The sequence below is a fragment of the Vicugna pacos genome, chromosome 20 (genome assembly GCF_048564905.1).
Source record: "Vicugna pacos chromosome 20, VicPac4, whole genome shotgun sequence".
Classification (NCBI taxonomy): Eukaryota; Metazoa; Chordata; class Mammalia; order Artiodactyla; family Camelidae; genus Vicugna; species Vicugna pacos.
Window position 1 is genome coordinate 6,755,067 of NC_133006.1, and position 14,706 is coordinate 6,769,772.

General features: G+C 37.1%; 1 protein-coding gene across 3 annotated transcripts in view; it reads left to right on the forward strand.

Moving 5' to 3' along the window:
- COL21A1 (collagen type XXI alpha 1 chain) overlaps window positions 1-14,706 on the forward strand; it is a 164,679-nt gene that overhangs the window by 139,842 nt on the left and 10,131 nt on the right. For all 3 annotated transcript variants that reach the window (XM_072944782.1, XM_031688670.2, XM_072944783.1), the window contains 5 exons: window positions 5,516-5,560; window positions 7,578-7,631; window positions 9,180-9,233; window positions 12,243-12,296; window positions 13,953-14,024. In XM_072944782.1, coding sequence (XP_072800883.1) covers window positions 5,516-5,560; window positions 7,578-7,631; window positions 9,180-9,233; window positions 12,243-12,296; window positions 13,953-14,024 — 279 coding nt within the window. The remainder of the gene's footprint in view (window positions 1-5,515; window positions 5,561-7,577; window positions 7,632-9,179; window positions 9,234-12,242; window positions 12,297-13,952; window positions 14,025-14,706) is intronic.

The following is a 14,706-nucleotide window of genomic DNA, read 5'->3' on the forward strand; positions in this document are numbered from 1 at the left end:
CTTCAGGTCTTACATTTAAGTCTTTAATCCATTTGAGTTTATGATGTAAGAAAGTGGTCCAGTTTGATTATTTTGCATGAAGCTGTCCATTGATCCCAACATCAGTTATTGAAGAGGCTGTTTTTTTCCCCCACTATATTCTTGGCTCCTTCCCTTGTTGTAAATTAATTGACCTTGACTGTGTGGGTTTATTTCTTGGCTCTCTGTTCTGTTCCATTGCTCTGTGGGTCTGTATGCTAGTACCACACTGCTTTGTTTATCGTAGCTTTCTAGTTTAGTTTGAAATCAGAGCATGACGCTTCCAGCTCTGTTCTTCTTTCTTAAGATTACATTGGCTATTTGGGCTCTTTCGTGATTCCATACAAGTTTTAGGACTATTTGGTCCAGTTCTGTGAAAAATGCCATTGGTATTTTATGAGAGATTGCCTTGAATCTGTAGATTTCTTTGGATAGCACAGACATTTGAACAATATTGATTCTTTCTATTAAGAATGATACATACTGATCATCATTGATCTGTCTTTCCATTTATTTGTGTCATCTTCAATTTCTTTTCTTTTTAATTTTCTTTTTCTAAGTGTCTTTATCTGGTTTTGGTATCAGGATAATGTTGTCCTCCTAAAATGAGTTTGGAAGTGTTACTTCTTCTTCAATTTTGGGGGAGATAGTTTCAGAAGGGTAGGTATTAACTGTTCTTTAAGCAGTTTGGTAGAATTTACCTGTGAAGACTTCTTGTCCTGAACTTTTGTTTGTTGGGGTTTTTGTTGATGACTGCTTCAACATCATTGCTAGTGATTGGTCTCTTCATAGGTTCTATTTCTTTCTGCTTCAGTCTTGACGATTGTATGTTTTTATCCATTTTTTCTAGGTTGTCCAATTTTTTTCTAGCATGTAAGTGTTTGCAGTAATCTCTTATGTTCCTTTGTATTTCTGTGGTATCAGTTATAACTTTTTTAATTTCTGATTGTTGGGGGTTCTTTCTCTCTTTTTCTTGATAAGTCTGGCTAAAGGTTTAATCAATTTTGTTTATCTTTTCAAAGAACCAGCTCTTAGTTTCATTGATCTTTGCTATTGTTTTTTCAGTCTCTGTTTCATTTATTTCTGCTCTGATCTTTATTATTTCCTTCCTTCTAGTAATTTTTGGCTTTCTTTGTTCTTCTTCTAGTTTCTACCCATGCTGATGTGTGGTCTTTCTTCATGTACCTTGGTTGTAGAAAGTCTGTGCTGCTAGTCCTCAGGTCGTCCTCAGGGATACGTGTTCTGTGTGCCGTTGTGGTTTTGGTGTGTCTGTGGGAGGAGGTGAGCTCAGGATCTTTTTACTCTTCCATTTTTATCCGGAACCCCGCTGTAGTATTTTTCTATAATCTAAGTTAGCCAAACATGGAAAGGCAAAGGTAATGAATGAGGGGCAATGCAAACTCTTTGCGCCCCCTAGTGGGAAGCCTTAGATTGCCAGAGTCACCTTGTATACAACATTAAACTGGGGAGTGAGGGTAGACAAAGGCAAGGTGGAAAGGAGAAAAAAAAAAAAAAAAGGAAGAAGAAAGAAAAAGAAAAGAAAAAAAAAAAAGAGAAAACTCCTCAAAATGGATAAGGAGGAGGAGGACAAATTTTGAGACATGGAGATAACTGATTCCATCTATTTTGGAACTTTCAAAGGTCAGGAAGGAGCTGTGAAAAGTCATAAAAATTTGTTCATTTTAGTCCCAGTGCTGAGCTAAGCCCTTGAGAGAGCTAATGATATAATGTACCAACCCCATGAGCTAACTTCTGTTATCCTCCCCCATGTATAAAATCAGGACACTGAGATTCCAAATTAAGTAAGTGGCCTGCTGTCCATCAGCACTAGATAATGGCTAGCTGGCTCTGGTGTCTAAACTTTTAACTGCTTCTACTGTGCTCTTTATTAATAATCATTTGGGAGTTTGAGATTTGGAAATGTTAGCCACTATAAATAAAAATACATTTAAGAAACCAAATTTCTTCTGTATAGCACAGGGAACTATATTCAATACCTTATAATAACCTTTAATGAAAAAGAATATGAAAATGAATATATGTATGTATATGCATGACTGGGACATAATGATGTACACCAGAAATTGACACGTCATAACTGACTGTACTTCAATAAAAATAAACTAAACTAAAATGCTTTCTATAAAAAATAATAATCATTGTAATCTTTGTAGCTAATAAGAATGCTGCTTTCAATATATGTGTTTTTATTGATTGCATCTTTAGGAATGAACAAATCAATTCCTGATGTAATAGAATAAAACATAATATACTTCTAATATTTTGATAACTGCGATATTAAATCCATAACTATATAGAAAGGTTGAAAATTTTGATTTAAAAACACTATTAATTAATTAGTTTTTAGTACATTGAAATTATTGCATTTATTAAAAGCTGATTTGATCCAAGATGCTCTAATTTCAGGAGTAAAATAAATGCATCCATTGCATGTGGAAAAGTATAAAGTGATACCTGTCTTTTCCAAGTAACGTATTATGGATACATTTCCTTCATTATAAAGTGGCCTCTGGGAAATAGGGGCCAAACCCTTTCTTCTAAATTATGCATTTCTATTTTTAGTGACTTTTTTGTTATACAGCAATGGTTTAATGGTTACAAAGAAGCTTCTAGAACATTTTTTTCATGTCAGCATTCTTTCGCCACAACATTACACAGGATTTTCCACTTGACTTTCTGCTCTTCTTCAGGCCCAAACTGAAATCACAGAACTGGAGGAAATATGCCCCTTTATTCCTACCAGATAAAATACTTGTTTCTGTCTTTACTTATACACGTTCACAGTTGCCTGAACCCAAAACCACACAGGCTGACAATGAAATAGAAAATAGTTTGCTTGGAAAAACATTTACCCTATGAAGTAATTGTCACTAAATACTTTTGGATCAAGAAACTGGTGACTTTCAAATGGTTTTGAATAATATTTCTACTAATGAAAAATTGGCAAAGTTTAGTCAATTTCAATAAATGTATGAGGAGCCCAGGAAAATATTGTCAAGGGGAATTGTATTAACTAATACAGCTCTGAGTGATTTCAGCTCTTCTGGGGAGCCTCTTTCTCAATAGCCTTTTATTCCTTGCATGCTCTTGGTATTTATCAGTTTTGCCAAGAATTGCTTTTATAAATCAGTTTTACATTTTGTTTTTTCATAGGATGTAGTTTTATGTGTTTTTGCTTGGTATTTATAAAGTATTTAATAATTCTTGGTAATACTGGGACATAGAAGATACAATGACGTCTTTTCGTATCTGCGACATGTATTAATGCTTTAGGAACTTATGAAGACAGGCATCAGGAAAAGGAATCTATTTTTTCCTAATCTGAAATCTCCCCTAAATACCCTCAATATCTGATATGTTGAAATATTGTAAGATTTTTGGCTCTATCCTGATGTGGACCCTGCTCAGAATTAGAATTATTCAGGAAAAAGGTGTTCAGTCAAATCCAGGGAGCAGAACTGGGAGGTGGGGGGTCTTAAGGCCTCCTTGGGGGATGGAGGCCAGGGCACTGCTCAGGGATGTTTGGGCATAATTTTGTTTTTCCCAGAGTGAGAGGGTAGCCTGGCCGACACTGGGACTGGCTTCAGAAACAAGAGTAACCAGTTGCTCTCTGCACGGTGTGAAATTCAGCTTCAGGTCTGACACTATCGGGGCAATTGCATGATCTCTTTAGGATCCTTGGGGCCAAGGGACACAACAGCAACACAGCTGCAGTCAGTTTCAGTGCAGAAACATGTGTGGCCACCTTGCACCTGATAAGATTTTACAGACAGGTTTTCTTTAAATTCAAAACTTAATCATTATGGCGAGTTTGTGTGAGCGTGTATTTGAATAGGAGATGGTTATAGGTGGTTTCATGCCAAATCATGGTCTATTGAAATGAACGCCTTTATTTTGACCAATATTGACTTTCATTGATTGCATTGAGAGTGTTCATTTTCTGCCTTAGAAGGCTGCAATTCACATCACTATTTCCTCATATGCATGATTCAGTTATTTACTTTTGCTTTGAGTTTAGAGTGCTGGTAGGGTACACACTGTGCTCTTGTTCTATAATGTTACTTGAAAAGTTTATATTGTTTCATGTTACTCTCTAGTGGGGATGTTCACAAAGGCTTGCGTTTTCAACCAGGATGCTTGCCCCTTGTTGCTAGTCGCCGCTCTCGGACAACTTTTGTTCTCTGCAGAAGGTGCAGTGCCGTGGCGAAATGAATTGAGTCGAATAGAATCAAATTGAATTCCAATTTATGACTCAAGTTTCGATCTTAAACCTAGAACTCTGTGCTCTATCTTGCACCGTAACTGTGGCCAACACATGGACCAGTATTGTAAGAGCTGAGCTGAGAAAATGAAAATAATGGCAGGTCTTTCCTGTTGTAGAAGACACTTCATCTCTTTGATGGTGGCGTCTGTACCAGTTTTCTCAGGAGCACCGTTATTCTTGAATCCCCTGATGATGCGGAAGGCTTTCACAGAAATACTGATGGGCCCCAATTTCCTTGTCTTTCAAATTCCCGTTTCTGTGAGAGTCAGTGTGTATATACACATGTATACACACGTGTTCATCATTTCAGCTGATGCAAGGATTGGATTCAGAAGTGTCATCAAGAAGGAAGCTAAGAAAAAAATGAAGAAGAAATAAAAATTGATTAGTACCATCACTCTTTTGGGTGATAAATGGTCATTTTGGTAAATGCAGTGAATAAAACTGCTTTCCCATTAATAAAAGGACTCACTTTATTCTCAAATTTAGACAATTAACAGTCTTTTTTCCTGAATTTTGCTAGAGAACTTATGCATCTGGGTTGAGCCACATGAACGAACTCTCTCCCTCCCTCTTTCTTTTTCTTTCTCTTTCTTTCCTTCCTTCCTCCCCACCTTTTCTTTCTTTTTCTTTCTTTCTTCCTTTCTTCTTTTCTCTCCACAAACTGGCCTGCACAGTCGCCACAATTTTATCAGCACGGAAATCATTTGGAGAAAGATTACCTTATCTTACATAGTTTCCTGGGTGCCTCAAGGTTCAATTTGGAGGAAATTATTTGCTTTCTTTAGTTTTTAATTATGCTTGTGAGACTGTGAGGGCCTTTGGAACTGCCATACTGAATCTGAACTCCTACAGTCTTTTTTGCATCAATCATTGTAAGTAATATAGGAATGTGTTCGAATGAAGTACCTGTCTTATATTGTCATTTGTGTTGGTCTGAAAGAAGAAACAAGGTTAATATCGTCATAGCTTCTCTGTTTTTAAAGCCTGTACTTAAAACTTTAAATATCAGTAAGTGTTCATACCATACTGAATCTCCTAAATTTTGTCTTTTTCACAATTTGATTGTTATAAGTGCAGTTTTATGCTGTAAACAGGTGATATGTTTGATGATTTGCATTATTTGCAAGTTAAAAATCCACTTGTGACTTATACTTCCTTAATGATGCAGTCTAAAATGTGCTTTTATTAAAAATCTTTCTTTCTTTTTAGGGCATTCCAGGATTTCCTGGAAACCAAGGATTAATGGGACAAAAGGTGAGTATTAATGAAAATTGAAAGATGTCGGCCTGGGATCTGCTTATTAAAAGGGCAAAGTGGTGGTGCCTCTGCAGACAGAATCCATTTTTACCACATTTATGACAACAGTTAAAGGTTCAAATATGAAATAATTTCAGAAGCTATTATTTTGCCCTTACAGGTAGATTTTGTTTTTTTTTTATACAGATAATATTAATTTGGGTTTATGTATACGCTTTTTATTTGACTGGTTACTTTTCTGTCTTGTGCTTCTAGACCATCCTTTTGGGATAACTGAACTGTCTCTTTCCTGAACTGTATCTTTAGAAATTCTTTCGGATATCTTGGTAATAAACTTTGTTTTTGTTGAATTACAAATATATTTACTTTACTCTTTATTTTTGAAAGATAATTTTGTAGGGTGTGTAACTCAAGGTTGATAGTTATTTCCTCTTAATACACTGAGAATTTTCTTCTGTCCTCTCCCGGCTTCCATGGTAAATGATGAAAAATCTGCTCTCGTTCGAATCACTCTTCTTTTGTTAGCAGTCTGTCCCTTCCTTTGGGATACTTTTAAGGTATTTTGTTTTTAGTGTTCTTAAAATGCACCATGATGTATCTAGATATGGGCGTTTCCTTATTCATCCTGGTGGGAATTCGGTTTGCTTCCTGGCTTTCTGGAATTATTTCCCTTAACTCTGGAAGACATGGCTGTTATCTCCATGTTACCTCTCTTCATTCCCTGCTGTCCCCTCTTTCTGGAATTCTAGACAGACATATTTTATTCCTCTTCATTTTGTCCACTACATCTCTAAATAGCTTATCTTTCATATCCTTGAGTCTTAAATTCTGGTTAAATTTTATGGATATATTTTCCAGTCTATATATTCTTTTCTTGACTGTGTCTAATTTACTGTTTAAACCATCAATTGAGTTTTATAAAAAAATCAAAACAATTATATTTCTTACTTCTTGAAGTTCAAGTTTTCATAACTTTTTATTCTTGATAGTCACTTGTTCCAATTTTCAGTCTTAATATTCCTTCATGAGCCCATTCTTTCATTTGTAAAGATTTCATATGTAGTTCTCAATTCCGTTTCCAGCCACGCTATCTGTGGTTCATTGTTATTCCTGCTGACTCTCAGTCTTACGGTTTCTGCCTCCCCTGTCTTTATTGTTGATAATGAGCTCATTGCTTTATCTTAATTGGTGGGAGTCCTGTCAGCCTAACTGGGGTGTGAGCACCTCCTGCTGGGAGCCGTGGGCACCACTTCAGCCCCCTGTGAGAGTCCTGCATCATTAGACGTATTAAAGACTTCCGCCCTCTTCCCCTCTTCCTCAAGTTTCAGTTTCCTAAATGCTGAGCACGTGCCCTCAGACACCTCCAGCCCTCTTGCTTCTTGCATCTCTACCTTTGGCAAGGTTTCTGCACAGTTCCAAATTCTCACATTCACAGCCCTAACACTGAGCATATTTTATTAAAATAAGAGATCCTTGAAGATGTCGCCGACTTCTCATAAGACCAGCACTCTCTCAAAGATGCTCTTTCCAGGGTTTTTGTTCTGGTTTCAGAAACTCCCTTGGAGCATGAGGTCAGCCACAGCCCCAGAAGTTGATGTCCAAATGCTATTATTCTGTGCCCTAATTTTTCTGAATTTGTGTTTAATATCGGAGCTCTTAAATTATAATAAATAAGAAGAGTTCTCACTTGATTTTTGTTTTCCTCTGTTGTCTCACCTCATCAACTCTGTGCACTGCTAGGTCTTCCTTCGAAAGAATGACAGTGTTGCTCTTGACTTCCTACAGGAAATATCTGACTTAGTACTTGCACGGACCCTGGGCCTGGGTTGTTAAGATGTCCAGTTCCTGATTTTTCTACCTTGCATTGCTTCTGTCTCCTACAGTCAAGGAAGGGAAGACAGGCAAATTAGGCTCACTGGTATTGAGTTTTCATTCCACAGTGCTTTCGTAGGAAATTCCTTAAAATGAATTGATAATTTATGATTTTAAACTTGACCTTTATTTGATTTTTTAGGGAGAAACTGGGTCTCCAGGACCAGTAGGGAAAAAAGGAGCTCCGGGGATACCTGTATGTTAATGTCATTATTATGGTGTTTTAAATATTGTTTCTATGTATCAGGAGTTCTTATTCTGAAGTTCACAAAACGAGGGGGGATTCAGCAATGAGATTTTGGGGGTCCACAAGTTCCATCCATTTTTAAGAAAAAAGATTATGTCCATTTTTCTAGAGGAGTCTGGATATCTTCAGATTCTCAAAAAGTTGAATACCCAAGTAAAGATTAAGAACTCTTACTGTAGATAAACCAGAAAACAAGTATTCTATTTATTAAATAAAACCCCAAGTGCCAGGAACAAGTGTAAAACTCAATAAATATCCCTTCTAATTTTTCAGAAAACTTGCAAATTTAAAAACACCAATGAGGGAGAATATATTCAGAACAGATAGTATAGGAAGATTGTAAATTAGTTAACAAATACTTTTGGAAGTTTTGGGAGTGGAAGGGACATACGAGTGTGACAATAGAAATTATGAAAATACTATCATGTGAAAGAAAAAAAAATTTAAGTAAAAACATATAGGACTTTTCATTTATTTATGTGAGTTAAGAAAGCAGATATTTTACCTAATGCTTGGGGAAAGCTTTGGTGAATTGTTCATGTAAGAGTAAATAGGAAAAATATTGCCCATCACATATGAATTCAATTTTGGGGGAGGTTTAAAGAAGATTCTTCCTTTTTAAATGGAATGCTCTTTCTCTGCCATCACAACCAAGTTATTTGTTCATTAAAATATTTGCTTAAAATTGATGATTTACGAATATGTATGTTATTAGCCTCCAGGAAATGAAGGTAATGAATAGAACTTAACTGAACTTCCAGAATATCTCTATGTAATAGTTCCAGTATTTTATACACTGTGAACTAATATATTTAACATTTTATGGTTGCAGTAATGTCCTAAATTGACAGCAAATCAGAGTAGTGATGACATGGTATTTTCAATTAATGTATTGAATATTTTTGCTCGTCCCATTTCCTTTATTATGTTTAAGAGAAAGGAAATGTTATTTTAAATATATGTAAGAGTCTTTAAAATGGAATCTAAGTTAAATCAGTTCCTTGTCTTATTTTGAATCATGTGGCTAGTTAAAAATAGGGCCATTTGTAAATTGAAGAGAGATGATTATATTCAGAGAATTTAATAGATTTTTTTACTCTTTCAAGATATTATTTAAGAAAATAAAAAATGTGAGTAAAATTGACCAAGATGTATGAAGAAACCTAATTCTTAGCCACCGTGACAAAAGGAAGAAAGTAAGAGGGTATAAAAAATAAACTTTTCTTTACATTTGTCTTTTACTAACTCTCCAGTAATTTTTGCTTTTCGTAGGTGATGTGAGCAGCCAAGTCATGAGGGCCTTGTTGGCCATCACGCTGTCTTGCATAGTCTGATTCTTTGTTACCCTTTATTTGGATGTGCGTAGGGAAGTTTCCCATATGTTGCGTTATGTTTTAGTGGATTAATTATTATGAAAATGTGTAACTTGAAAATTGATTTCATATGTTTTAATATTCTTCTCTAAATCTCTCTTGAAATTCCCACTGAAAAATGCAGGGCCTGATGGGCAGCGATGGCGCACCGGGTCAGCCTGGAATACCAGGATCTAAGGTAAAGAAAAGGAAATTATGGTCAGGAGCTTTGTGCAGAAGGACCATTTATGTACTTCACTCAAAGTTTCAACTACACTGACTTAATTTTGAAATGTTTTAATTCTGTGAACCATCACTTTTAGGAATGAAGTCTTAGGCAAAAACTAAGCATACAACACACACTGTAATGTGTAATAATGTAAAGCACGCCTGGTTTGAGCTGGAAAGAGTCCACAGTCCCTCACGACTCCGCCCCTCCTTCCTTGCTGGCATCTCCAGTGCACTGAGGGATGCAGAGAGCTCCGCGGAGCTCGGTGCCAGGCCCAGCCTCTAGAGCATTAGTAGTGATGATTGAGGATAGGCTTGCCAACCTCCAAGTCCTCTGCTTGGTATTTTATTTAGTGGAATCTGTCCAGAAGTTTTATTTGTAAAATGCCTTGGAGTGAGTTTTGCATTCCCTCCCAAAAAACCGGGAATGAGGTGGCATATGTTATCTTTACTTTTAGAAGAAAAAAAAAGTAAAGCAAGCTTGACAAATACATTTAGCTGTCAGATGAGGTTATTCTTCAGGTGGAAATGAAACTCTGCATACCATGGCTTGACCATTTTCTAGGTGTACAGAATCATGTGCGAAGAAAACTTTTTTTTTCTTGATTTATAAGGATCAGATCAAGTACCTTCTGGCTTGACTTAAACTATGCTCAACTACTGAATGCGTAGATTCTAGGATAACCTTCCAAAAGGAAGTGATGGAGTTGCTGTTTTGGAAGCATTCAACCCTTAACAAGACCAGGGAAACAGATCTTGACATTCAAAATGAGTAGATGGCCAAATCTGTTCTACTTTTAAGAGAGAGAGAGAATCAGAAATCCTGGGAGCCCAGCGATCAGGGAGAAGTAGCTGCCCCCTCACCAGGGGTGGGTCCCGGCGGGTCCCACCGGTATGAGTGCGCTTGCTGAGCTGACGTTCTCCATCGTTTCTCAAGGTCATATCGTAAGAAAAAAAGAGAGTAGTTGTACACTCCTTAAGTAACTGGGGTTCAGGGGACTCTCCCATGATGTTCTGGATGCTCTAATTCTTAAGAATGAAGCCTAAGGGTTCATCAGCTTCTTTTTCATTAGCCACTTCACTTCCACTTCACTTCCTTGGCTCACACTGAGCTGAAGGTCAATTGAATCTGCCTGCCTTTCCATAGAAGGTTTTAGAACAATGTATCTGTGGCATCCACCACCTGGGGGATCTGTTGATTTGGCTGGGGAGGCAGGAGATTGCTTCTAGCACTGCAGTGTGTTTGTTTTCACATGAATATACTGTAATGTTTGATCTCCCTCACCTTGTATTTGTGCAGTTGTTTTGTTAAAAATAGATTCAAGATGTTAAAAGTATACCTCTTAAATGTAATCTTTTAAAATTAAAAAAAAATTTAAATTGAAGTATAGTCAGTTACAGTGTGTCAATTTCTGGTGTCCAGCATCATGTCCCAGTCATGCGTGTACATACATGGATTCCTTTTCATATTCTTTTTCATTACAGGTTACTACAAGATACTGAATAGAGTTCCCTGTGCTGTACAGTAGAACCTTGTTGTTTATCTGTTTTTATATGTAGTAGTTCACATCTGCAAATCTTGAACTCCCAATTCATCCCTTTCCACCCACTTTTCAGTGAAACATTAAATGCAACCTTTTCAGTAAAACATGTCTGCTTCTTTTCATGCAGCTTATCAGCTCAGGTGTTACAAACTTTTTCTGCAAAGAGCCAGATAGGAAATGTTTTATCTTTGAGGGCCATATAGTTTCTGTTGCAACTACTCAACTCAGCTATTATAATACAAAAGCAGCCTTAGAATACACTGTGTGGATGTGCCTGTGATGTAAGTTCTAGAGAGGGACCAAAAAACAAGCAAAAAAACCTGTATGAAACAGAGCAGGGATAAGGCTGAAACTCTGTGATAGATCTTTAGAAAACTTCCAATTTAGATTATAATACTTCTTTTTTAAATAGCCATTGAACCACTTATAAGTCAACTTTTACCATACTAAATTCCAGTTTTGTAAGACATCTAAATGACGTCAAGGTAGAGTAACATAATCAAGCCGTGTAACTTTCAGCAAGTCCCGGCACCTCTGTGAGTTTCAGCTTAACTTACCACTTGTAAAATTAGAAATTTTAAGGAACCGTTGTTCTGTGGTGTTGTGTTAGCTGGCATGTGCTAAATGCTTTAATTAAGTCCAAATGTTATGCTCACATGTTTCTCAACATGAGCTGAAAATGAAGGTGATTCCCTTTACTGATCGGTGAGCCCTTCCCTTCCAGGTGTCACACCAGCTGCTTTAGTTACGGGTTTTGCCAGACCGTGATGAAGTTGTGATTTCAGAGGTCAAAGTGTATTTGAAAACCAGAACCACCTCTGACTGTATCTCCTGATGAGCCAAGAGGCGGGTTCTCTCTTTTTAGAACTAGTCCTCTATTCCTGACTTAACGTTCTTTGTTCTGTCCACTCCGTCTTGCTCTCCAAGTTTCTGTTAGCAAGGCCTGCCTGGAATCTTGAAAAAGAGCACAAACTAAACATTTTCTGATTCATGCTTCTTCCCCCCACCACCCCCACCCCCAAAAAGCCACTGTGCATTTGAAGTTAAGTTTCTTTCCTGCAGCTGCAAACTAGAAATTAGTGACAGAAAGAAAGATGAAAGTTCCCAGCCTGGAGGATGCTGTTAAAATCCGTGACTCCGGCCCGTGCAGCACGGAGACCTAGCTGATCAGTGCTGGTCCTTAAAGATTTGAATCTCTTTCTTTACTTGCAGCTACCAGCTTTAAAACATGCTTTTAGAAAGCTTTATATATGTGTGAACTCACTTCCTTGCTTAAAAGGGTTTTTCTTAATAGGAGTCTTAACATATAGATTCTGTTTCAAACAACTGGGAGGTGGGAAGTGTAAACTTATTTTAAATATATTCCCTTAAGTGTTTGTATCAGATGTAGTGTGACTTAATTTTTAAAAAGTCAAATGGTTTTGATGCATTGACAGGGAAATAAAGGTGAACCTGGACTTCAAGGCATGCCTGGGGCTTCTGGGCTCAAGGTAATTGTGATTTGACGCTTTTGGAAATATCTTTAAAGAATTAAGAGTTCCCCTCATTGTTTGATGAGATTAACCTTTATATCTCTTAAGAAAAGATACGTGAAATGAAGGATTACCCCGATCATAAAATTAAGGTACGTGAAAGCAAATGGTGAACGTGGGCCAATTTCATTTCGGATTTTTGGATATTTGATCACACTTTGGGTAAGAAAGGCATGCAATATGCTTTGGTTTGTTTGTTCTAGAATCGGAAACAGTTACATGCTAGTATGAACAGCCTCTCTGGTCCAGAGAACATCGCTCTCTTACGCGGCTGAACGCCAGAGGGCTGTGTCCCCACCACTGGTGTTCTGCTGCTCCTTTGTTTGCTGATTGACGGGAGCTGATTTCCACTTTGGGGCTCACACACGACTTATTATTATTACCAGCTTCCTCCAGACCAAATGGTTGCTGTTTATTTCAACGGGACTTTCAGTTCTCTTCCAGCCTTCGAAAATCTAGACTAACAGTCAGCAGCTCGGGAGTAGTGGACACAGTGAGCAGAAAGAAAAGAACTTAGTTTCCACATAAGAGGTTATTTTTCAGTTAATGTAACAGAGTTTGGAACTAATGGTAAAACGAACCATGGCGCCGGTTAGGGGTATGTCCCATCTCCTACACTTTTAACACAAATATTGTTGATACATCCATCCTCTTTCTGTGCCTTCAGAAAACTTCCTTGTTTAAGACTTTTAAAAGAAAGGAAATAATCCCTATGAGACAATAGGGAGTAGAAAAATTAAGAGAAGTCATGGAGTATTCCTTATCCTGAAAACAGCTCAAGAATTTACTTCCAAGGAAAGAATATTCCACATATATGTGTCACATACATATTCCACATATACACATGTAAAAACCATAAGTGTGCATATTTACCTATAAGGATGTTCACCCCAATATTATTTATAAAAATAAAAATGAACGCTTAACAATAGGAATTTTATTAAATAAAATATGGTAAATCAACACAGTTGAATGTGATTCTGCAATTAAAAGTTGTTTTAAAAAACAGAATGGCATATGAAGACCTCATAATATTAATATATGTTGAAGTAAAAGATACATTATAAAATTATGCATACATAGCACATTTCAGTAACTGAGTTTTGTATGTGTGAGCGGTAGAGAGAAAAATGTACAACAAAGTAAGGAGTGTGTATAATGAGATTTTCAATAATTTTATTACTTCTATGTACTTACTACTTTTGTAACAATAAAGGTTTTTAAAGGAGGATTATGAGAAAAAGCAGCCTCAAGGAGGAAGAGAAAGTGTTAGTAAATACAAAGAGATACCTGTGTTTGTGACTTTCACTGCTTTATTTATTGTTGACGTTATAAATATAATAAAATACTAAATAGCTAAAAAATTAGAATATTATATGGTATAATAATTAGCATAGAATATCTTAACTAGCAAAGACAGAAAAAAATATAAGAAGTTTTACTGGGGCTGCAGTGAACTTGTCATTCTTTACTATTTCTGTAGTAATGAGTATAAATGTCAACACATTTTTTTAACTATCAATTTTAAATCTGACATGTATGTAGAGATGAAAGCAGTGGTGTGTTTCACAAGCAGCAGGTCTGTGACTGTCATGCAATTTCTGTGTTACCCAGGGAGAGCCAGGAGCAGCGGGCCCCCCGGGAGAACCAGGGTACCTGGGTTTGCCTGGAATTCAGGGGAAAAAGGTATGATATTTAGGGTTTTAACTCAGTGTTAATCAGCTATTACCATGTAAGTTCTCCTTTTGTGAAACAGCACTGAAGGACCAGTTATACACTCAGTGATAAGCTGACCTACGTATTTGGTGGGCGTATAGTGTGTTCCACCCCATGCCAAGCGCTGTGGCAACTTTCACGACCCTGCGTGGGGCCTTGGAAGAGGCAGATCAGAAAATAGAAACGTACTATGAAGTAATGCCCTCTAAATTCGGGTTGTTTTCTAGGCAATCCAGGTGGGTCAAGAATTTTTTCGGGAAACTACTCAGCGTGAGGCACTCTTACCGAAATATGAGTATCACTCCTACCGAGACTGGAGCAAAAGCTTCTGCCGTCCAAACAGAGAGCAGAGTTCTGTCCTCTGCAGGGTAAAGGATAAAAATTACAGCCAGAATGTTTGACTGGGACATTCCTCTCTGTGAAACAATTCTCTCACATAACAATTCACTTAAAATTAATTTAAGGAGTTTAAAATAGAAATCCTGTCTACTCATGTAGAACAGTTTGGTGAGATAAAACAGCATCACTTTGGGTTCTCTCTCTCTCAGGTTAGGTAAAGGAACCCTGAGCTGTGTGTGCATACATATTATTATTGTTGGTCTGAAGGTTACGCAGCCACTGACTGGCTGCCCACCTTCAGAGATGCCTGTGC